The sequence below is a fragment of the Ambystoma mexicanum genome, chromosome 10 (genome assembly GCF_040938575.1).
Source record: "Ambystoma mexicanum isolate Mex_15411 chromosome 10, UKY_AmexF1_1, whole genome shotgun sequence".
NCBI lineage: Eukaryota > Metazoa > Chordata > Amphibia > Caudata > Ambystomatidae > Ambystoma > Ambystoma mexicanum.
Genome location: NC_090932.1, coordinates 1,499,324,061 through 1,499,349,325, shown reverse-complemented (window position 1 = coordinate 1,499,349,325; position 25,265 = coordinate 1,499,324,061). Strand labels below are relative to the sequence as shown.

At 42.8% G+C, this 25,265-nt stretch overlaps 1 protein-coding gene across 1 annotated transcript in view; it reads right to left on the bottom strand.

Moving 5' to 3' along the window:
• Positions 1 to 25,265, bottom strand: part of HIP1R (huntingtin interacting protein 1 related) — a 541,423-nt gene that overhangs the window by 267,311 nt on the left and 248,847 nt on the right. Inside the window, exons 6-7 of the mRNA XM_069619635.1 lie at positions 23,238 to 23,314; positions 20,943 to 21,004 (exon numbers count right to left, since the gene is read on the bottom strand). Of these exons, the coding sequence (XP_069475736.1) occupies positions 20,943 to 21,004; positions 23,238 to 23,314 (139 nt within the window). The remainder of the gene's footprint in view (positions 1 to 20,942; positions 21,005 to 23,237; positions 23,315 to 25,265) is intronic.

The window sequence follows — 25,265 nt, the reverse complement described above, 5'->3', positions numbered from 1 at the left end:
CTCTTTTTCACTCTCATACTATTGGAGCTGTTATGGGAGAGTTACCTGATTGCTACAAAGAATTCAGTGATGTCTTTGATGAGGAAGTGGCAGGTGGTCTTCCTCCTCATAGACCATTTGATTGTAAGATAGAACTTGAACCAGGAGCCACTTTACCTTGTAGCAGGGTTTATGCACTTACTGAAAAGGAAAACAATTACCTTAAGGAGTATTTAACTGAAAATTTAGCAAAGGGTTTCATTAGACATTCCAAGTCCCCGGTGGCATCTCCTTTATTTTTTGTGCCTAAAAAAGAGGGAACATTGAGGACTTGTATTGATTATAGAGCTCTAAATAAGGTAACCATCAAAAACAGATATCCACTTCCTTTAATTTCAGTTGTTAGATCAGATACAAGGAGCTGAAATATTTTCTAAATTGGATTTGAGAGGTGCTTATCATCTTGTTAGAGTAAAAGAGGGAGATGAATGGAAGACAGCTTTCAAGACTAAGTATGGATTATTTGAATATTTAGTGATGCCTTTCGGATTATGTAATGCCCCAGCTTCATTTCAGTTTTTTATTAATGAAGTTCTACGTGAGTTTCTGGACATTTTTGTTGTAGTCTACATCGATGATATTTTGATTTATTCACAAGATTTGAAACAACATCAAAGTCATGTAAAATTGGTCCTACAAAAATTGAGAGAAAATCATTTATTTGCAAAATTGGAAAAAAGCCAATTTCATACTTCTTCAGTTGAATTCCTTGGTTTTGTGATTACTCCTGGTGAGGTGGAGATGGATTTAAAGAAGATTAAGGCTGTCAAAGAGTTTTTTGGGCTTTGCCAATTTTTATAGGAGATTTATCGAAGGATTCTCTCAAATCATTACTCCTATTACTAAACTTCTTAAGAAAGGAGTAAAATTCATTTGGAGTGAAGAAGCTGAAGAGGCTTTTCAGGTTTTGAAAGATCGTTTCATTACAGGACCTGTGCTTTTACATCCTGATCCTTCTAAGCCTTTTTTTGTTGAGGCAGACGCCTCCAATCTGGCTATGGGAGCGGTTTTATCTCAAAGGCATGAAAACACTGGACAATTGCATCCAGTTGCTTATTTTTCCCAAAAATTTTCTTCAGCTGAAATCAATTATTCCATCATGGATCGTGAGCTTTTAGCGATCAAGGCAGCCTTTGAGGAATGGCGCCATTATTTAAATGGAGCTAGACACACTGTGACAGTTTTGACTGATCACCGAAATCTTTTATTTTTAAAATCAGCTAAAACTTTAACACCCAGACAATTAAGATGGTCATTATTCTTTTCAGATTATGATTTTGTAATTACTTTTAAACCTGGAAGTCAAAATGGAAAGGCAGATGCTTTGTCTCGTCAGTTTCCTGGTAGTGAACAATTGAAGGAGATTGATCAACAACCTGTGATTTCCTCTGAACATTTTATTGTGGCGGGTGTTTTTGATGAAGGAAGTTTTTCTAAAGAAATTCAAGACTGTATGACTTCTGAACAAATGGATGAATGGGTGAGACAGGACCCAGTGAGAAAAATTAAAAATGGTTTACCATATTTCGACACTAGATTATATCTTCCTTCAGAGAAGCTCCGTGAAAAAATTTTGATTGATCGTCATGAATCAAAACACTCAGGTCATCCAGGGTTTAGAAAAACTTTAGAGTTGGTCAGGAGGGAATTTTGGTGGGATACAATGAGAAGTGACATTTTAAACTTTGTTAAGACTTGTGAGACTTGTATTAGAGCCAAGTCACATGTGGGTAAACCAATGGGTTTAATAGAACCTCTTCCAATTCCGCCGCATCCGTGGCATACTATTTCTATGGATTTTATAGTTGATCTCCCTAAGGATCAGGGTTGTTCTACAATTTTGGTTGTTGTTGATTTACTTACTAAAGAAAGTCATTTTATTCCAATTAAAGGGGAAGTTACTGCAGAAAGTTTGGCACAGCATTTTTCTCAAGGCATTGTTCGGCTGCATGGTTTACCTAGTCAGGTGATTTCCGATAGAGGTTCTCAGTTTATTTCAAAATTTTGGAGGGCCTTTTGTAGAAGTCTTGGTGTGGAAGTTAAATTAACATCTGGATATCATCCCGAGACTAATGGTCAAGTGGAACGTGTTAATCAAGAGTTGGAAAAGTACTTAAGATGTTACTTGCAAGCAGGAGACAGTTGGGTAGATCTAATTTGGATAGCAGAATTTGCATATAATAATTCTATGAAGGATTCTACTTCTATGTCACCTTTTTTCTGTAGTCGTGGTTTCCATCCTCGTTTCCTTAGAGAACAGATAGAGAAAGACATTGGTAGTCCAGCACTTGAGATTAGATTACAGACTATGAAGGAAAATTTGGTACGAGCAGTGAAGGCACTTCAATTGAGTAAGGCTAGTTATAAGAGATTTGCTGATGTTAAACGCAAGCCTGGGCCAGAATTTTGTGTTGGGAATAAAGTCTGGTTGTTTACCAAGAATTTGAAAATCAAGGGTCGAACTAAATTTAGTCCAAGATTTATAGGTCCTTTTGAGATTGAGACTGTGATAAATCCAGTTGCAGTTAGATTGAAACTTCCCGAAAATTTAAAAGTACATCCAACATTTCACATTAGTCAGTTAAAACCATTTGTTGATGGAACTAGATTAGGAGTTCCTCCTAGTCCAGTTTTAGTGGAGAATCAATCTGAAGAATTTGAGGTCAGAGCAAATTTGGACTCTAGAAGAAGTCGTGGAAAACTTCAGTATTTAATAGACTGGAAAGGTTTTGGGCCTGAGGAACGCTCTTGGGAATTTGCTAGTGATGTCCATGCTCCAATTTTTGTCGCCAAATTTCATAGGAAGTATCCTTTCAAGCCTGGTCCGGGAGGGAGGGCTTGGAGAGGGGGTACTGTCAGGTTCCATAGTAAATAGGTGATAATTAAAGAATTATTATCCTTATGTTCTTTGTTTATTTCATTGTTAGGTTTAAAAACTAAATATAGTCCTTTCACTGTTAAAATGGTTGGGCCTTAACTTCCATATTCAGAGTACTGCAGATACCCCAAGCCAAGATGGAGGGCAGAGGCAGGAGTTCTGATTTGGTGGCAGGTTGACAATGGTGTGACTCCCAACATTCTAAACTGCCTTTCATTAGTTTAGTTTCCTGAGCAGGTCATGTTTCTGTTTATCTCCTATGTTTTGGGCCTTGGAAAACTCTTAAGAAAATATCTTCAACACTAAAAGAAAAAGAAACAACTCATTCAAGTTACATCTACTCTAAAGAAATTAATTTTCCCTGTAGAAGAAAACGCTGAGAGGTCTTCTAAAGCAAAAAATAAGCCAAGTACTTTTTATGTAATTAATCTAAATGAACTGCCAAAGTTAGCCTTATCTTCTGTTATTTTCTCCTCTGAAGTGCAAGGATTAAAAGACGTCGTGTTGTGAAGCTAGTGTTTTTACATGGCAAACTCATTCATCAGAGATTAAGTCATGAAAACATGATATTTAAAGGCTATTAAAGTTAATGACTGCACAGGCAACCTTGTTTTTTTAAAAGCAGCACAAAGGAGGATATTTATTTTTGAGCCAAGGTATTTTTAACAAAGAGTAAAATATATAAGACTTGTTTACCATATTATATGAGGAATCTTCCAAATGCATCTCATTACATGCAAAGACATTTTTGAGGAATAACTTTACTTTAAAAACTGCACTCAACATTAAATGGTATTTCCTTTGGTTGTTGAACTATTTCCATAAAGAGAGGTAAATGAAATGGAATGAACTGATTAAGGAAATAGTATAATTTTAAGGAAAACTAAAGATTATTTCTGTGTTTTCAACTATTTTTCCAAGTGTGCTTCATTCAAAAGACTCATCTTCTTGAGACATTCTGGAGTTTGTGTTCACAGTTTTATTGACATTGTTTGGAAACACATTTTCTTTTCTTCAAGTTCATTTATTTCCACAAGGAACCTCCATCAGTTTAGTCACTTGTAATGACATTCAGTTCATTGGTTTTCAGCAGCACAGTTATGAAACATGACCACCAAAGTTTGCTTTTAGGGTAAAAGAGTTGGAGTTATTTCAAAACCAAAAAAAAGAATATATAGAAATAATTATCATCCTCTGGGCTTTTTGCAGAGGGTATTCAGGTAGGATTGTTGATATTCATAAAATAATAGTTGTTTAGTTTTGTAATATTATTTAATGCTTAACAATTTTCATTCATGCAGAGACCGGATGAAGATAGAAGATCCAGTGTCTGATTTGTTATTTTATCCACTTTTCCCCCTTCCCCGCAGGGGTGTCTAGTACTCAGCTGTTCAGTTTAGTTGTGAGCTAGACATCTTAGTGGGATCGTAGGACTCAGCAGCTCCTGCGTTGGATGTGGATATTACCAGCCTGACAGCGAGACTCCTCATCCAAACTTATCTGGCGATAAGCACTTGCCATATCCAGTTTCGCAAAGAACCTTGCACTTCCAATCTGACTTAATAGTTCTCCCATATTTGGAAGGGGGTGTCGATCAGCTATCACACACCGATTCAGCTCTCTTAAGTCAACACAAACTCTCAAATCTCCATTTCCTTTTTTCACCACTACCACTGGGGAGATCTACTCCACAGCCTTAGCGGGCTCAATGATGCCTTCTTTTTCTAACTTTCTTAGCTCCTTATGCACTGCATTGCGCATTGACACAGGCAAAGGTCTGAGTTTTGTCGTCACCAGCACACTTCCCTCTGTCACAACAATTTTATGGATCATCCCTTTGAGACATCCCACACCCTTGTTAAAAACTTCTGGATATTTCAAAATTAGATCATTCTTTCTACAGTCAATTTTATCAATTTCTGGTATTACATTTAATACTTGTTCTTTACTATTGGGGTCTAGTTTGATGTTTAGACCCCTTTGTTCCTTCCAACCAAGCAAAGTTTCACCCTTTTTAGTGACATACATTTTTCCATAAGTTGTCCTCCCTTTAAATTTAAATTGAGCACCACAGCATCCTAACACTTATATTTTGCTTCCATTGTAACCCCCAGGATTCTTATCTGAGGGCTTCAGATCTTTCATACGCCCATCAATTGCATTTTCATAAACTGCCCTGGGCATTAATGTGATTTTTGAACACGAATCCGCCAACATTTTCACCTGATGGCCATTTACCTCAACCCAAGCGGAAGGATGTTCGGACTCATCAACTCCAGTACATTTCACCATATGTACCGTAACAATCTCATTCTCCAACATCTCACATTCCTCTGACGACATCACCTCACACTCATCAACCAACATAGTACCCTTTCTCCCACCAATGCGGTAATTCTTACAACAGTTTTCAAAATGCCCCCATCTCTTGCAAACACTACAATTGGCACGTCTCCCAGGTCACATGGGTGACGTTGATAAATGGCATGCGCTTCCACACCAGAAGCATATCCTACCATCCTTCTGGGATGGTTTATTACCCAGCTGACTTCCTCCACCCTTGTTCTGATTAGGTTCATAGCACTTTGCAGGTCTGGGCTTCTGTTTCTTTTTGTCTCTCATGTTATCTTTCTTTTTATCGCCCACTCTCAGGGTCATCCTTTAGCCACACTTACTCACGTATATTGTCATTGGCACAATGTAACATGAATTGATCCCTTATATGTTCGTCCAATGTTTCGCCAAATTTGCAATTTATGGATAGGTGTCTCAAGGCCGTTACGTAATCTTCCACAGACTCCCCTTCATGTTGGACCCTCATACCAAAGTGGTACCGTTCAAGTACCGTGCTTATTTTCGACTCAAAATGTTTATCCAACTTTGCTAGCGCTTCATCAAAATCTTTCTCTCCACCTTCCATATCTAGTTCCGCTGTGGCTGGGAGCCTATCATAAATCCTTTGGCCTTCATAGCCAAGAAAGTGCATAAGCATTGCTACTTTTCATTCAACCGACATTCCATTGCCACATGTAGCTTTGACATAATGCAGAAACCCCCTCTTCCAGGGGGCCCACTTGATCCTAGGTGGGCCCGGTGTGGGCATAAACATTTGGGGCCCAGGAACACCTGATAAAACCACTTGCTGTTCAGCACTTAAATGTGAATATATCACTGCTTTCCACTCAATCCACACCCACTGCAGTTTAAATTGCTGAGGTAACACGCTTTGCCGATATGGTACAAATGTAGGTACAGCACAATGTTAGTTCACTCATTCAGTGTACCCTGTGTTCTTATCAATATAGGGAGTCTATGACAGTGCCTTGCATCGGTTCACTCTCACCTGTGGGCTATCAGAAAATGCGTGTTACCTCCAGGGAACGCACAACACGTGTCAACACTGCCTTCCCGATTGGGCCCTCGGTGGGTTATCAAACGCAGCTGATCCTGCTCCGGTCTTCTGATGCAGGAGCACTTCCTGGTTGCTGCCTTGGGCCGCGATCGCGTGTCACGACAAGCTCCGGTCACGTGACAGCAGACGCGTATATGGGCGGAGATTCCTTAGTCCCTGCCAATGGGCTGCCTCACCATCCAAACTAACTTCGAGTAGTAGGACCCAGCAGTGCCCGGCACCAAACTGCAGCACTCAGATGAACTCTCCCTCAGCTGGGAAAGCGGGGAAGGAAGCAATCACCCACGCCGGCACTGCGTACGTATCCGCAGCTAAAAATAAATTCGGACTCCTGTTTCGGCTGGCGGAGTGGGAGGGGCGCCCACTCACGCCTGCACCCTGTATAGATCCACAGCTCCCACGCAGGACTCCCCTCTTGCCTGGTGGCGCGAGGAAGGCAATCACCCTCGCAGGGTCCTCCTCCCCAACGGCAAAACAGCTGATCGCCAGGCGTTTGATATAGCGAGGCGCAGCTCCACAGACCGGTGGGCTTCCAGCCACTTCTCTGACCCGGCAGGCAGCGAGAAACCGATCCAGGAGGACGACAGCTTCTCCTTGCTTAAGGTTGGGGGTCTTCAGGTCGCAGTTTGTTTCCAGATGGATGCCAGTTGCTTCAACATCCCATCCTCGTCACCAATGTTGTGTTACAAACCACGGCAGGTAGGTTAGAAGAAAGGTTTATTGAATATCTTGGTTCTGTACAGGAAACATAGACAAAGACCCCCAACCAGCTCAGCAGCCCTCAACCAACTGTTGTTGCTCAAGCAATAACACCACTGAGAATTCCATGCTCTGGAATCCTCTGACCTCACACTTGGCAGCAGAAGGAGATTCACTTACAGAAATGTTCACACTCTTTTTATACATAAAATGCAAAGCATATACTCAACAAAAACCCCTGAAATTCAGCGCATTCGGGAGGTCATGACCGAGTTAACTCAGCACACGCCAGTTGATGTCCCTGATAATGCTATGTCCCCCATAATGCGATTTTGTATGTTATTAAGAATTAATTCTCTTCTAATATATATGTGCTCTTGGGCTTTCCAGCGTAAATGCGGCGAGTTAAGCCTATCATGACTTGCCGAATGCGCCGATTTTCAGGGTTTTTTCGGTGATGAATTTGGCCTGCGGTAGTGGCCCTGTAGTTATGGTTAAGTTATTCAACTCACAGAAAGAGCACTTTTTGGGCAGCTTATAACTTTGCCCCCACTGGATGGATGCTCACCAAACTGATATCTGGGTCTGGTCCGCGGACTCATTGCCTGATTCGGTGTCTGTGGATACCTCTGGATCAATCAGGGCCAGGCATGTCGTCCACGGACATCGTACCCACCTGCTGATTGCATGGTGAAAAATGTGAGCTGCATCATTATTTTGCAACCGGTCGCAATGTTAGATCATCGGACAACCGCCAGTTTCTGCAGATATCACTGAGGAAAAATTGTGGAAAATGCATTGGGCTTATTTGGTGGCTGAAAGAGGGTGTGGAAAGGGCAGAGGGGTGAAATAAAGTTGACATGGAGCTGTTTTTATAGGTAAAAAAAGTGTTTGTAGGTGTCGCCCAGTCCACGGACATAGCCACTGACCGCGGACAGCACAGTGAGGAAAACACATTTGGCTTATTTTGTGGCTGAAAAAAGAGCTGGGAGGGGTGGGGGGAGTGGAAAAAACGTAAGATGGAGCTATTTTTGTAGGTGAAAAAAAGTGGTGCATGTTTAATTCGATTGTGGTGGTTGTGGCCAATATAGGTAGAAGTGCTGAATTTTGTTCGCGGACACAATAGTAATCTACACGTGCCATCTGGGTCTTTTAAGGATGCCTGGCATGGAAAGGGGGACTGCAGTGACAGGGGACAGTCGTGGATGTCCACAGACATCGGGGGGGATTAGCCAATCAGGTTCTGTGGTTGTGGTGCACAGGAAGAGAGGGTAGCAGGCATTTTCTTTGTTTGGTGCAGTGTAGCTACGGCTGTGAAGAAGCAGAATCTGTGGATGGTGGGAGATTCGTGGATGCATTCATTGAAGAATCTTGTGGTGGTTCTGCTAATATTGGATTGGGAAAAAGTGTAAGTTTCGTGGAATGCAGTTTGTGGGTTAAACTGGGCGATCTTATTGCCATTCCTTAAGAGTATGGCTCACTTTAAACTTTGAGATATTATATTATTGCTGTGCATTCTGGAGACAACAGTTTGGGCTATATAGGTCCAGTATCTTTGCAGCTTGCCATGAATAATAGGTTGAGAAGCTGGTTTCCAGCTGCAAAGATTATTTTTTCTCAAATCAATCCAAGGCAAATGTGGAGATGTCCACATTTGATCTCTCCACAAATGGAAGAAGCTAGGCACCTTGTCTATAAAGGTGTATGTGCTTTTTATATGGTTTAGGGATGGCATCTTTTGATAATTAAAATGTAATGTTGGATGGTGTAGATACTTTTCAGAGCGTTGGAGTGCATTTAACTGATGTTGGCAATCAGATTTTTCCTTGGAATGTTAAAAATGCATTAAAAAAGTGAATGTGAACAAGTTGAAAGGGAATATGTAGAGTGCACACTAAAGCATTTCTTAGTCAGCGTAGGTCATCAAAAGGAGATAAACAAAACAAAATTGAACATCCACCCCCCCCCAAAAGAAAAGGCGCCACCAGTGTAAATATAAATTATTTACATTTAGTTTATACCCCTCCACCCCCCCGCCCCCTGACCCCCTTCAATTGTTCATGCCATCCACAAACACTATGTTCAATCTGGGTATTTTAAGGAAGCTAGGCATGGAAAGGTGACTACTGGTTTTGTGGGTATGGTGTACAGGAAGACTGAGCAGTAACATTTATGTTTGTTGTGTGCAGTGGTGATGGCTATGGCTTTGAGGAAGCAGAGTGACTGGTTGGTGGGCGATTCTTGAGTCCATTGGGATAAGGTGAACTGAGAGCAGTGTGGACTACCTGTGAATCCTGGATTTCAAGAATTTGAAGTTTTTTGGTTTGGAATTTGAGGAACAAAAGTGTGTATAATTGCTCCCATTTTGTGAGAATATGGTTACTTTGAAGCATCCGGACATCATTGTAATACACTGTGGTGGCAATAGTTTGGGATATGTACATTTTATTAGTTTGTAATGAAGGATCAATTTTCATAGTTGATGGAACAGTTCCAACATTTGAAGATGGTTTTCTCACGGATAGCTGAAAGACAAATGTGGAAGTGTTCGAATGTATTTTGTCCATGAATTGAGAAAGCAAGGCGCAATGTAAACAAAGCTGTATGTGCTTTTTTGCAGGTTGCTTAGCTTACCATAACTGGCACAATTCTGGGGGTTTTCGATTTAACTTGTAACCAGAACATTATATTCAATGAAAAAACGTTAAGTGGACGTTATGGTTACAGGTAAAGCCAAAAAAAAAAAATCACAGAAATTCGCCAGTTATGGTAAGCTAAGCAACCATAACTCACGCCACCACCGTGAACTGCTAAGACTAATACCCAGGACTTCAAAGATGACATCACAAACGTCACTGATGAAATCACTGATAACATCACATGTGAAATTAATTTTGATGAAGTCCCTACAAGGGGTTGTGTTTATAATGTTAGTAGGAAGATGTCAGGGGTGATTGTGTAATGTTAAACATGTAATAACTAGCAATTCAAGACTTACTACACACGTGTGCTAGTACAAACAATACATAAGAAGACCCACAATGCGTACAAATCAGAGGCACATACAGGGAAACTAAAGTAAGGAAGAAAGAAACAGCATCATTGGAAAATGTTAATAGCATTAAGGTTTTTTTTTAGTTTTTTTTATTGGAACTTCAGCTCGGTGAGCCTGGTAGCGAACTAACAGGCAACCAAGCTTTTGTTACAGTAGGACATCATTGTTCCTTTGATATCTACAAAACATTGACAGTTGATAAAAAAGAAATAGAACTTCTTTCCCTTTGAAGACATTGTGTAAGGTTTATCTTTATGTATACAAATTAACTTTGTGTTTGTGTTTGAGGCCTGTCTATTGCCCCATGCACGTACACCATGAGCTGTGACCAAACCCTTAGGAAAGTAATTTAAGAACTTATGACAAGGTTAACGTCTAGATATAAAGCACCTTTTGAATTTTAATATTCTGACTGTCAGTGAACAAAACCACCTGGCCTAGATTTTCAGTGAACAAAAGCAAATGGGCCAGATATGTGATGTCATTAGTGATGTCATCAATTACATTTGTGTCTGTGTGCCCCCCTGATGCCTGCGGGCTTCGGTGCGTTATAAATAACGAGGGCTCCGGTCCATTATCCTCCATTGCAGCCGCTGCAATGGGGGATAAAGGCAATTATCACCCCTGGTTCCCAAAGCAGTATCCCGGGGTGCTAAAAAAGATTTTTCTTCCTCCAGCTGTAGGGGGGGGGGGGAATCCTTTTCCAAGATGGCCACCATGGAAAGGGAAGGCAGGAATCCGTACAGAGCACCTCTTGCCTTTGCACGGCAGCCCACAGAAGGCGAAGACAGAACCCTATGACCATATTACCACAAGCACATTTTTTCCCTTTCAAACATATCCAACTTTTGAATAACTTTACCACATAGCCAGTCCCAGATGGACATAGCCACTTCACACCATTTTTCGTCCCTCGTGGCCATGGCCAGTAGCCAGGTTGTCTGGGTCATGACCTCATACCAAGACCCGGACAATCTGGCCACTGCCCATGGCCACAGGCTATTCCTCAGTCACCAAAGGTATATCACTATTTTTTGTACCTACATTATGACATTTGTCAAAAAATCAAACACGGGCACATTTGCAAAACCATGCTTTAAGGTCAAGGTACTTGCCAATACACGAGTTTGCTTGAAATCCGCCCATGTTTTATTTTGTCAAAAGTGTCAAAACGTATGTACATACAATAGTCATATAACTTAGCTCCCACTTGACAAAATCCATTCAGTCTTTACACAAACATTGAATGTTTGGGTCTATGATCTTTCTGAAAACGTCCACATTCGTCAAACGGCAACAAAGTTATAAGCCATCTAGAAATGTTGAGACCCACCTCTAATTTAGACCCCTGTTGAGAGAATCCCACCAAACTTTGCAAAAACATTTATATCTAGATTTAAAATTATTTTGCAAACCTTTGTGCAGATTCTTCAAAATAGCACCACTTTTATAAGCCTTTCCAATATTTTAGGACCCCTCCTCTGAATGTGTTTCCTCTTGACAAAACAGTGCCACACGTTCCAGAACCACTTGGAATCAAGTTTAGAATAAAACTTCAGAATTTCATGCAGTTTCATAAGCCATCCAAGAACTGCTTTTTATCAACCCTGTAATGCAGAAATAGGCATATATGTCCCCGAACATCTTAAGTGTCCGCAAACATCACAGGACTGTACCCGACCATCTGGAGCATTTGTGGACATTGCGGGTGAAAAACATCTGTTTTTTGGCTTCTTATGGCCATATCCCATCCCATCCTCATCACCCCTCGTCTCCCCAGAGATTGTTTGATAAGTTTGACATGGACAATGTTGTGTCTTTTTATATGTTTTTACTGTGATGTCCGCGGACACCGGCGGATGTCCGCGAATCCAAAATGGCCGGCGTTTCCAAAAATCTGATGCACTTCTCGCTTTTCCCCATCCAATCAGGGGGCACATCCGATGTCCGCGGACATCACGTCACCCTCTAGGCCAATTGAATGGCCGCCCGCGGACAAGTGGTTCAGCAGACCGGACACATCACATTTCTACCTACTTTTTGGTCGTTTTAAAACTATTGGACAATTTTAAACGAAATCTACAAAAGCACGCTTTTGAGACCAAAACGCAACTGCTGCCTCATATTTGGTGAAAATCGGTCCAGCGGTTTGGGCTGTAGACGCGAGCAGTTTATTTCCATTGCATATATGGAAAAAAAAAGTGTGACCCCCCCTTTAACTTTGCCCCCCGTTGACTAAACCACAGCAAACTTGCCAGAAAGAATTCAGAGCGGGTCATATACATTTTTTTGCAAGGTTTGGTAAGGATTCGTCCAGGGGAGAGCAAAGTTAGAAGCTGCCCAAAATGTGCTCTTCCTACGAGTTGAGCAAATTAACCAGAACTACACGCTGCTACCGCAAGCTGTGTAATGGACTATATACATACACATGTATATATATATATATACATACATATATATACATATATACACACACACACACACACACACACACACCCCCCCCATACCACTACAAATCAAACCTATATTTTGCAACACTAAAAGGCTACTAGCCACAGCCTTCTGGCACCGGTTCAGCGCTTGTGATGAAACATTTAGTAAAATGCTAATTTTTTCAGGCTATAATTGCATGTTTTATTACTGATCCCATAGACCATCTCACAAGCTGCCAAATGACTCGGGAGGAATTTAATGAACTTTTTGGAGAAGTGAGCTCTTCCTGCGCTGCCATAGGATCCTGATCTAGTTCAAATTCCTACGAGGCATTTCTAGAGCCAAAATAGCACATGTGTAGGTCTGTCTGGAGAGCAATTGGTTTCTGTGGTGGTCAGAAGGAGACAACAGACCAATGTGTACTGTTTTCAACAGGCTTATTGGAAGAATAGTGAAGAAACTTCAGATGCCTAACTTTCCCTATCCTAGGGGCTTCTCTACCTAACAGAGCTAAACTTGGGTGCTTGTTGTCCATGGTGAGGTCCAAGGTCCAAATCAAGTCGGTTGTCCGTCTGAAACTAACCTAGGCTGCCCTACCACTACTACTACACAACCAAAAAAACAGGTGAATGACTCCCTTCTCCTGGGGTGCTTTTCCACCAAGTGCTCCTCTATATAGGATCTTCAGATAGCCTTTTGCTATCCCCCTTACTAAGTCCTTCAGTTCTTTCAAAGGGCTTTCCAGGCCCTTTTATATTGATTCTCTTGACTCTTTAGATTCCTTTCTGGGATTCTTTACATCTCTGAATATGTTTTGTACTTTACAACACTTATTTCTTCTTTAGGATAAACAGCTGTGTTCTCAGAATGATTCTCTTTCCTCTTGTTATTTGTCCTCTCAATGAAACAATTAAGCTGAGTCCTTGTTTGACTCTTATTCTCCTTATGATCTTGCCATGCACTGGGAAGAGTAGGAATCACTGCTGAATGCTGTTCACTCTTCTTATAATCTCGCCATTCACTGGGACACCTATTGTCCTTCAACATGCTTTTTCCCCACTGGGACTAGTAAGCTCACTGCAATAGTTAAATTCATATTTTCTCAGTACTTGCATATACTCGCTAGAGATGCCCTGTGCCCCGGGTCTCCCGCTCGCCCAGTTACCTCTGTTGTACTGGGGCTGCGTCAACAGGTCGGCATTTGGATTTCTGTGGTCTTTGGCCAGGACGGCTCCTCGGTCTGCACAAAATACTTAGTTGGACACACCTCTGTGTCTGTTCGTGGTATCGGTGGGTAGAGGGTGTGGGTTTATCAGTCCTCTCACACCACCAGCCAATTATCTTTCTGGATATCCCTCTCGGGGCCTACTTCCTCCAGTTGGTTTCCCACTATGGGCACTTCCTCTTGCATTCTGCCTGTAGCCAGGTAAAGCAGCGCTCTCCCAGAGTCACCAGCATCCCGTCTCTAGCTGGTTTGTAACTCCTGGGTCTCATTCTGTAGTTCCTTTGTTCCTCCCACTTTTATTGCTCAATGCTGGGGCTCCCCCAGCTTGTAAGGATAGGCCTTTCTTTGTGTTGGGAGTTTTACTCTTCATAACTCCTTTTGGTCTCTTTGTCTCAGTGATTGACAGACAGGTATTTTTTTTATAACTCCTATGTTCTTACTCTTCACAGTACCAGGCAGAAACTTTTCTTCTGTCATTAGAAAGTGCACCCTTGTAGCATCTGTGTTAATGTTGAACCTAGACGGTTTCCCAACATCTTTGAGTAGCCGCCAATAGCGTCACTGTGGTAAAGTTCAACCTAGAAGCATCCCCTATTAGAGTCACTATATTAGAGTTGAATTAAGATAGTATCACCAACAACATTGAATGTACCCTAAAAGCGTCACTGTGTTAAAAGTTAAATTTAGTAGGTAGATTGTGCCCGATTGAATACACTTCACTGATTACCACAATATCACACTACTACGCTTACTCTCTCCTATACACCACCATTCAACTAGAACACAGCAGTACTATGACTCATTTGGTAAAGATGCTCTCATACTAACATGACCCATCAAACCACCCATCATCCTAATAAAACACAGCTAGCTAGCACACACCGGCTAGCTTAGGCGTCTACTCAGGCCTAACACAGCCATAACTCAGTCTGGTTGTCAACCCTCCAGACTGAACACATTCAACTGATCTCCTCAGCATCACACCTACCGCTAAGAAGCAGCTATCATGCAACAACCACACCGGCTGCACACATACCTGGTGTGCCCACGCACTTTACGACTCTCTCTCAACTGACTTGAACTGCGGTTCCCGAGGGCATTCAACCTACCAGTGCCTTGAGATCATACCAATGGTACATAAGGCGCTATGCAAAATAACATAACATTACAATAACATATGTAAGAGGAGTCTGGTTGTCTGTGAACTGATACGGTTTTAGTGGGTATTTGAGGATAATGAAAAGGGAGTCCTTATGCCGAAGAGGGGAGTCTCTCCTGGTGAGGTCCTGCTTACAACCGCACCCACCCCCCCACCCCCTGCGCCCACCCCCAAAATGTTGCACAGTGGCATAGTGGGCTCACCTCCCTAGCTTCAAAGAAAGGCCCCCCCCTTGGGGAAAGTGACTGAATCCCATGATTCGTCACATTTCCCACAGACCTAATGTCTAGCAATCCCACATGGACTCTGCTTCAGTCAAAAGAAAGACAAAGGATAAAGGCCTTCACATCATTACCCTCCAATTAAACATTATACAAAGCAGACTATGAGAATAGTGCAAAGAGTAGCAGTGGCGTGAACACGAAGAACCTCGATTTTTAGTGGGGGTTTAAAAAGGTAAAACAAAGTTGCCACTTTCAGTTAAAAAAATGGTTCCGGTTTTACTTGGTCATGTTGGTAACACTTGCCATTTATTCCCTCCCCACCCCCTCCCTCCCTCCACCACCCCCGCAAAGTCAATGCTCAACTTCCGGTCAAAACTACCTGGCAGTTATTGAGGAGAAAATGTTGGCATTATGATTTCGGTAAGCCACTGGTACTGTAAGCCCAGAACAGAAACAGTAAGCCGAGATTGCTGGTAAACTGCCGGCAGTATCGGCGGCTTACCGGCAATCTCGATTTACCAGCGAATCTCTACTTTTCTGATGCCTGATATCCTGGTACTACTGGAATATTACGGGAGGCTACGGAACGGTATTTTACCATTCCCATAGAGTGCCATAGGACTCCATGGGATGGAATCACTGAAGCACTGGCACTATGGTTAACGGTGCTGGTGCTACAGTGAATAATTATCCGGCAGGTCAGGCCTACTAGTAGTTCACGGGCCCTACCGGCAGACTGAGTATCCCGGTCTGGAAAAAATGCCAGAGCTGGAATAACCTGCATTTTTTCCAGCTTTTTTCCAGACTGGGTTATCCGTAATGAGGCCAAAATCCTCTGAATTTGTGTTGGTCTCAAAATAACCTTGCAAAAAAGGGCACTTATGTCTTCAGTGCTTCTGATTAAGTGCGTTTTGCAATGTAATTAATTTACAAAATTCTCTGCTTGATATCAAGTGTGCTTTTTTGTGGCCCTTGAATTGGCCAAAAATAAACATTTCTCACAAAATCTTCGTATTTAACATTGGTAACATGCAGTAGTTTCTATTTATTTTGTTCTTTTTTTTTATATAAAAAAGTTATCTACAGCTGTAAACTCCAAAGATATTTCGACAAAAGCTCCAAAGTTGGAAAAGGCTGCGTTGTTTTATCCAAGCACATCAAAGTTTTACCTTCAACCAATCAAAATGCTGTTGGCAAAAGTAAAGTACCAAGTGCAGGGATCTGACGGCGAGAAAGTGGAAATTACTAGAACTCTATCATAACTCCCTCCCCACCCCAGGGTTGCTCCAAAAGTGAACCTGGTACCCTATTCCCATCCCCGTGGAGTCCTAGCTCACCCACAAAGAGCCGAGGACTCCATCACCAAAACAGCTTTAGAAACAGCATTAAGTCAACCGCAACTCTTCCAGGACGAGACTGGTGAATGTCGAAGATTCATGGAGTATCACGGCTTTCGGGTGCCCAGTGATAAAACGGGAGCTTTTATTTTAAAATAAGGGGTATTTGACACCAAAATTTGGAGGGACGGAAGATTTGATCTACAGAGGCTTGGTTAAGTCTTCAACTTTATAAATTGGGTATGTTGCCATCACTGGAAAAAAGGGCCCTTCCCGAAAGCAAGGAACAGAAATAAGGCAGGCAGAGGAAGTGGGGGCATCGCCACCTCCAGAGAGATCCACATCAGCGTGTGATAGTTTAAGTACTGTGACCATCACACCTTTTAATGCCTTTTTTTTTTTACACATTTTTGGACTTTTTATTCCTCAGTTCCTCTGTTCAGTTCCACTGCCCTGGGTTAGTTTTAATATACTTCTTTCTAGTTCAGGGTTTTCCGAAGTCAATATGTTGTAGGAATTGTGACACTGCAATTAGTTCCTTTGTACCTTCCCCCTCCATTAAGCGTTTCCACCATTCCTGTTCTTCATAGAAAGAAGCTCCTTCAAAGAGATGCATCATGTGAGTGGTTCTTAGTTCCGTCAGACCCTTACAATTCAGGAGGAGATGTCTTAGAGTTTCTTTGAATTCTTTTTCCTCACAGAAGCGACATTTATTAGTAGGTGTGATTCCTCGAATAGCTCTTCTCTCATTAGTTGGTAAAATATTGAGGCGTGCACTCATAAATGTTTGGCGATGTTGTCTGCTTGGAAAGAGCTTCAGGTAGAATCTTGTGTCATTTAGCTTTCTGCTTATCGGAGTTACATGTGCCGCTAGTTTATATGACCCCGTGGTGTCCTGTGTCTTTATCCAATCTAAATTTTCTAATCTTGTTGTTGCTTTTGATGGATTGTCCATTAGCTCTTTTTCTGAAGATCCTATTTCCTCCAATAAGCAACTTATTTTCTGACGCCAGGTCTTTAAGGTTTTGGAGTTTGTCTCAAAGACTTCTTTATAGATGATAAATATATTAGAGTGCTCCGGGATAATCACTTTCCTGTAAATTATCGGTTCATTCCTTGAGACAATGCCTTGTAGGGATAATATGCATAATTCCCTTCTGATTAAAGGCATAGGTGTCGAAGATGGGCGATTCAGTATCTGTCTCCAGAAGGGACTCTCCAGCTTCATCCATAACACTTCCAGTATGTTAAAGAAGGCCTCTGCCGTAAAGTAGATGTAAAGTAGACCAAGTAAAGCATGTATTTAATGCCTTTACATAGATTAGAGCCCGTGCAAATGACTTTGCACTGCTTTTGTACTAGTGCTAAATGCAATTTGCTGAAATGTACGGTAATCCGCGTCCAGACCAGCAAAATGGAGGCCCGAGATGAGCAATTGATGCTAAGCCATCCACTGCCCGCTTTACACAACATGGCAGCGAATGAGGCAACTACGGTCAGTTCCCTGCAATTGCAGAAGATGGAAGCGTAAGCCACCTGCTCAACTCCATGCATTTAATTTTATACAATGCAGCTACTTCACAGCATCATGGAGGATACTCTGTATTCAAGCGGGCAGTATGTTATTCCGCTCCGGCAATCAATACGGACAGGGATTATAATCAGGTACGTATGGGGTGCAGAGCGGAGGAGATTTAGGACTTTGGAGAATTTAAATAATATTTTTATGAAGTTGAAAAACTCCAAAAAAGAGAAATCACAAAAATGCATAATATTCAAGGTTAGTGGCAGGAATACAGATGAGGTGAGAGGTAGCTACTAGGTTTCGCCTAATTTGCATTTCTTCTATTTCAATGTATTTTGTATTTATTAGGTGCACACATACACCTTTCAGCATCTTGGTGCTGGGTAGGTAAGAGACTCCAGCAGGAAGAAGCAACAGAAGTAGTCTAGGAACATCAGAAAGGACAAAGCCAGGTTTACAAAATCTTCTGAAACTTTGATGCATCATTGGTGGAGAGAGGCAAATCGATGTCCTCCAATACGAAACCGTTCAAAGCAGCGAGCCTAAGCAGTGCGTCACTGAAGAGGCAAATCCCATGAGAGGCAATAGCCCGTAAAAGCCTATGGATAAATAAAGCGGGTGTGCAGCCATAGATGGCTTTGTGTACATGGAAGTGCCTTGATTAGACCCTTCAACGGAAACGAAGACGGCTGGTGGAAACCAGGTGTGGAATGTTCACAGGGGGGTACATCACATAGCATGCCAGCAGCTAGATTCTGGGCTCATCAAACGTGTCAATGGAATAATCGTAAAAGACCAGATGAACCACATATCAATAGTGAATACTGGGGACACCAGAGCATTGACCATGATGGTCAGGGCGTGGCTAGAAAACCACGTAAACATCTTCCTGAATAATCTTAGCTGAATGGTTATCAAGAAAGGAGGCGAGGCCTTTAAGCACTGTGCCTCTGACCGGAGCGCCCTCGGCCAGCCTGTGAAGAAGGCTTTTGTGGTCGAAGCTGGTTGAGAAGTACCAACTGGAGAAGACGGTCCTTGATCCCCCCCCAGAAGATTAGTTCATTCCGTATGTAAAGGGGGCGCTATTCAACAGGGGGCAGAAACATGGCTTGATATAGCTCAGGATATGGTTAAGACCACAAATGGGATGTAAGCTGTTTGAAAACCCTTGTCCTGGGGAACCTCATGAGACAAAGCATACCCGATGGTCAGTAATTCTAAAGACCATCTGCACCACCATTTTGGATTACGGTATCACAGCGTGGTATCACAGCGTAGATTACTTAGAGCATTTATCAGGTTACAAGTTGTGTTAAAAAATAGAGATCAAAATATACAGGATACAATAGTGAAATACATGAGTGGAGAGGGTAAAAATTGGTCCTGGCCAGGGTAGTGGTTGAGAACATACTAGTTAAATGTGTTAAATAGCCAAGTTTTGATAAGCCTCTAAAAGCGCTGGTGCGAGGGCTCGAGTTGTGAATCGTGCGGAGGTTTGTTTCAGGTATGCCAAGATTTTGCCAACCTACATTTGATCAGCAGGGACAGGCCCCAACAGATGTGCTGGGCAACATACTTGCTTTGTGAAGGCGTCTTCACACATTCGTCATCTGTGGGGATGTTGGGCTCTTGGGGTGGCCGTTCTGTTTCTCAGATAGGACAGTGGGGCTTTGAATTCTATTGCCACCGAGTTGGAACAGAAGATGGGACAGAGTTTGAGGTGGAGATATGCGGAATATCTGTTTGAGGGAGTTGTCGGATTCTGAAGACTACTGGATCTGGTAGAGCAATCTCTCCAGGTTGGCAAATGCTAGGCTGTATCTACTGCAGTGCATATGGCAATCCAAACTGTGCACCAATAAGGGTTTTGATCTTTACTCTATTTAGATTCAGTTTTACTAACTCCATGCATTTGGCTCTGCAGATCACCAAAAAGTCATCTCCTTATGGATCGGGCACTTGTGCGTGTGAACCACATTGCGATACAATCTGCCATCGTCCACAGTAATTCTATTTCTCTCTCCAACTTTATCGACTTATGTTACAGCCTAGTGCCACACAATGGTCTGCTTTAACTAAGCATATTTTATATGTCCATCGCTTTTTGAGTAAATTGAAAAATACAAATGGTGATTTTCCGGCTATTATTTCACCAGAAGCATTCTCCACACACAGTCATATCCCAATACCACTAGTCTGCTTTGCAGAAGGATCGGTGAACGTGTTATGGAGGTCCAGAACTCCAATGCACACTTTTGAGTGGGCCCATAACTTTTTTCCTCTCACGTTTAGTCATTTCACAGTTACTTCCCTTTGTTTGGGCTACTTCTCTCCTCGGTCCTTTCCCAAATCTTGTTTACGCCTTTTCTTTCCAGTGTGTTTTCCCCCATTCTCCCCAGTGATTTTACGCACTTCTGGCAGCATTTGCTCTTCCCTTAAGGTCCCGCCCCCTACCCCCACCCCATGGAAACTGTCTTGAATGTTCTTGGTTAAATAGGGCCGTTTTCCATGGAAGGAAATGCATGAACATGAATATTTTGTTTTTTCAGTTTCAACAAGCCTGTGTTGTTGGTGTCTCTGATCATATCCAGGTCCACTGTCGTCCTCAAATCTGATTGACTGCAAATAATGTAATGCAAGAACAGCTCTATCTATTGGCTGCAAACAACAATCCATGTTTTTCCATTATTGGAGCACAGTGTCTGACCTCTACCGCCTAATAATGTCCAGAGGAGGGATTCTACATGCAAGGGCGAAACACTGCCCGCTGCGCAATGCTCCAGTACAGCACAGACCGCACCATGGCTCGATTACTGCACTTCTTGCATTTAGTAATGCAAGTGGAAATGTGCATTTTCGTGAGTGAGCATGTAATATCAGGAAAAGCAGGCTAAATTCCCATAACTCAAGTATAATCCCCTCATCACATTAAAAGCCCGTACGACCCTCCGCTTACCGGATTCTGCGAGTCTGAGCTCAAAATCCATGTAGTCGAACATCTCGACTGTGAGCTGGAATCTAGAGAAAAAAGAGAAACGAAAAAGGGTTATATTTCTTCCGGCCAACACCCACATTCAGACTCCCCCGCCCTTTCCTTTTCCGGACCATTCACACGTGTATCCCCCATGATGCAGCTTTTGGATTTATTTAGTCAATAATATGTGTTCCTAACAATCAACCGGAAGTAGCTTGAACCGCCCCTGACCTTCCCTGCAGGGGAGACTATGGAATAAGCCACAGCCGGGGATGGCCACTAACTTGGCAGACTCTTACTCGAATATTTGTAGGAGGTTGGAGGCTGAATGGCACTTTTTAAAAGGGTCAGCCGACATGCTTTGAATACAGCAGCTCTGAGAAACGTCACTTCCGATCTTAAATGCTTGCCCTGGCTACCAATGGCCAATTGAGCACTGTTGCAGGGCGCAACCTAGTATCTTTTCATAGAACCCAATCCTGGTGATTTGCATAATAGCAAGGATCATGATGGGAACATAAGAATTGCCACAATTTTAAATTATAAACATGCCTTAGAATGAGTCAGTAATGAACCCTTTTGAGCGAATCGTGTAAGCTGGACTCTGCGGTTTTGATTGGTCACAATACTCATACTAGCACAGAAGCTCTGTAAATTACAGGACAGATATACCAGTTTGGACAGCAAGTATGTGTGGCTATTGGCGTTTCTATTTTCAGTTTCTCGTTCCGAGTCTGCTGAATGCCATCTGATTGTTGAAACGTGGGTTGTTAACGCATGCACTACCTCGGCTTCCGAACTCGCCCATGGCCCTGGGCACAGATCTGTTCTGAAGCCAAGTTAGCAGGTTGCTCGTCCAAGCGGTAAGGAATTCTTTAAAGTTGAGCGACAGTCTACAAAGCAGAAATCTGCAAGGTAGCACAGCAGGTTAGGTGACTGTTGCAGAGATATTTTAGATCAACCTATACATCATTTAGGTTTCTTCGAATTCTTTCCGTAAAATGTGCTGGAGGATACACGGTTTTCACCTGCAAAGGTTCAAGCTCGGTGTCTTGCTCGTGTTAACGGGGAAGGGGTACTTTTTCCCTCCATAGTGAAAATGAAAGCCAGCCACCCATGAAGGCGGAGCCTTCCATTCCCAAGGCCTACATGTTCAGATTGCAAAGTTGAGCCCTACATTCTGGCAGACAACCATTGTCCAGCCAGTTAAAAGCTCCAGGCCCTCTTTAGCGTGAAACCACTATGGGTGTTTGGGTTTTCGCAATTGTTCCAATGCTAAAAAATACTTGGATAAGCAGAAAAATGTACCGCATAAAGACAGACAGAAAACAAAGCTAGTTTAACAAAACTAGAGAAACTCTTGAAAGTACTGCACGTTTTAGCCCCCGGTCTTTTGGTTGTAGCCCTGGATAGAAGCTCAGGTGTTACAACCAAAAAGGCTAGCTAGTCCCCAGTCCCCAAAATTAGCGTAGCCCCGGATCTTTTACAGCAACACCCCTGATGCAGACATTTTTGTTAGGATCGGAGAGGCAGATTCCACACACAAATACTGGGTGTCATCAAGAGAAGAGAACAAGTTATTTGCAGCCCCCTGTCTATTTGCATGGGACCTCAGCGCGAGGAGTGTTTTGCTTTTTATTATTTTTCTAAATGTGACAGGCGATAGAAGCTACCGTTGCATTGCCCAGAATGTTGGGGGAAGCGCGTCAAATCCATAACAACGAACCCAACCCCATCTCTTGCAGGTTTTGAGCTCCGATAGTCGCCTGGAATAATTCCTTCCCTGGACATACTCATCATTTGTGACCAAAAGCCCCCTGACACGGGTCAACTGTTTGCATGCTGCACTACACAAAACCAATCAAAGATTCTTATGCAGTTCTGGCATTGAGCCGGATTTAGCCAGATTCTGGATCCGGCAAAAAATGTCTCCCGGGTGCAGGAAATCTATTTGCACCCTTCATTAATTGATCTTGTTAAGATGGTACTCTACAGGTCCTACTTAAGAGCAGCTTTTTAGGTTAAATAGGTTTAGGTTTGACACTTTGCTTGCAGCATTATATATGGGTTATTTTCCAGGTGTTCATAATTAAACTTCCAAGCAGCAAATGGGTGGGGGTGGGAGGGCAGCAGAGGGTAATCTCCTCTTCCCCGGTCCCTTGTGGGATCCCTCAGTAACGAAAATCAATTTCCAGCGCTGTTCCCATGGGAGAAATGACTATTGTCAATTTCTATGTGGCAGTGAAATGTTTCAACAACAGAAGCTGCTCCACTTACATGTTATTGACATCTGTGCCGGCAGCCTTGTCCAACACCTCGTCCGACACCTCCAAGTTTGCTGGAAATTCAGGATGCTATAGAGGAAATGGATCATAACAGAAGTACATCAATTGCACAGGAGCCCACCACTACAGATCAAAAATGGGCCAGTAGCACAACTACAACTTTTAACATTAAGGATGGTGGTGGTGTGGTTAAGTGCCAGGCCTCTGATGTAGTATTTGCCTCGAGCGCTCTGTTGCCAGAAGAACGCTTTACACAACTAGCTTCAGTGGGGCGAACAATGTGAACACACCTTGCAAGCGGTCACCCCTAAAATGGCTGCAGGTTGGTGCTATAGTATTGTGCTGTTGCTTGGACTACATTCAGAAAATGGGATTGATGCGTGTACAAATAGAACAAAATGCATAAGCAGTGCAGTGGTAGCAAATACACATCTTAAAACAAAGAGGGTGGGACTAATTGTGTCCAAGAACAATGGGGAGGAGTCCCTGGAGCTGGTTTGCAGAAGGTTTCCACTGGAAGGCGTCTCTGAAAGGCTCATGTGACAGCGTTGTCAGCACTAAGTGGAGATAAACGCCTTAAGCGAAAGAATTACTGCTACATTAATTAATATAATCAACCACCCACAGAGCTGCAGAGCTGTTAGAAGCCTGTATTTCCGATTGGATACCTCTGCAAGCAACAAAACGTCTTTCACATAGTCTACATTTACTCAATCATAAACCCAGGAATTCAGGCTTCTAAAGCATGTCAGGGTCTGCAACCTTTAGGTCTCCAGATGCTTTGGACTACACCTCCCATCAGCCATCGCCTGCATAGTAGTTGGTGAAGTAACATGGGAGTTGTTGGGAGAGATTTAGTTTTTTGCACGTTTCCCTCCATAGATTCCTATGGGACCCCCAGCCTTTTTTGCTTTTTCTTGTATTTAATTTTTTAAACATTGTCCCGAATTTGGAGGTCAGTAAAGTTTTCTGCTTTACTTCCTGTGTCTATTTTTCTTATTCTTATGGTGAACTGGTCTAGTCCCTAATACGGTCAGTACCAAGTGACTTTGTGGCTCCTTTGGAATTGTTGTGATTTTACAATTGCACCCATCACCTTTTAGTGAAAAGCAGTTAGGATACTTTGTATCCTCTATAACTTTTTAATTAATGGCTTTTTGGTTACTTTGACAATGTGCCTAAGACAAGCCGGTCGCAGTTGTGTGATTTTTACAATTTTGTGATATTTTACCACAAGAGGCTACTAAAGTGGCTAGCACCGTAAAATCGTTGTGCCACAAGATTTTAGCTTGTTTTCTCGCAGTCTTGTCATTTGGCCTTCCTTCTGCCTTCACAGGTCAAGAAATGCTTTCACAGACAAGTGGGCTTTGTGTATGTGAGCCAGAGGACGGGAGGAAGGGGCTGCAACTGTCTGGTCTCAGTCCACATCCTCTGGTGCCCGAAAGTCTGCTGCTGGATGGATGTGATAGACCGTGGCAGTCCAGGATTGGACAACCCTGGGCTGTTTGAATGTTGCAGATACTTACCATTGGTGGATTTCGGCTAGCTCCCAGCCTTCAACTTGGATGAAAGGAGGGCTCCTGTAGCTATTCAACCAATCATAGTTGAAGTCAAGACTTCTATGAGGAAGAACAGCCCTCTGACGGCCCAAAGACAACCACTGCAGCTGACCAGCATCGACTCCAGTGATTGGCCCGGTGAAGCCCTGCTCCTCTGCCAGATCACAGAAGACCCTCATTGGTGCTTTGACCCTTGGACGGGTGGGAACACCCAGTCTCAACCCCTGCACAAGGATCTGTGCCTTGGAATCCTTTGGAAGAGTCCCTGGACCACCCACTGGACAGATCAGCTCCCTTTTGGGGTACCTCACTGCAGCAGTCAGCATTCCTAGCATAGCCATGGACTTGCACGCTCTTCAGATTATGCTATAAATCGCCTGCCCTCGCAATGTCAGTCATCTTACTACAAGGGAAGCTATGCTAGGTCTGCCCCCGTGTTCACTACAGGATGATCGCCCATC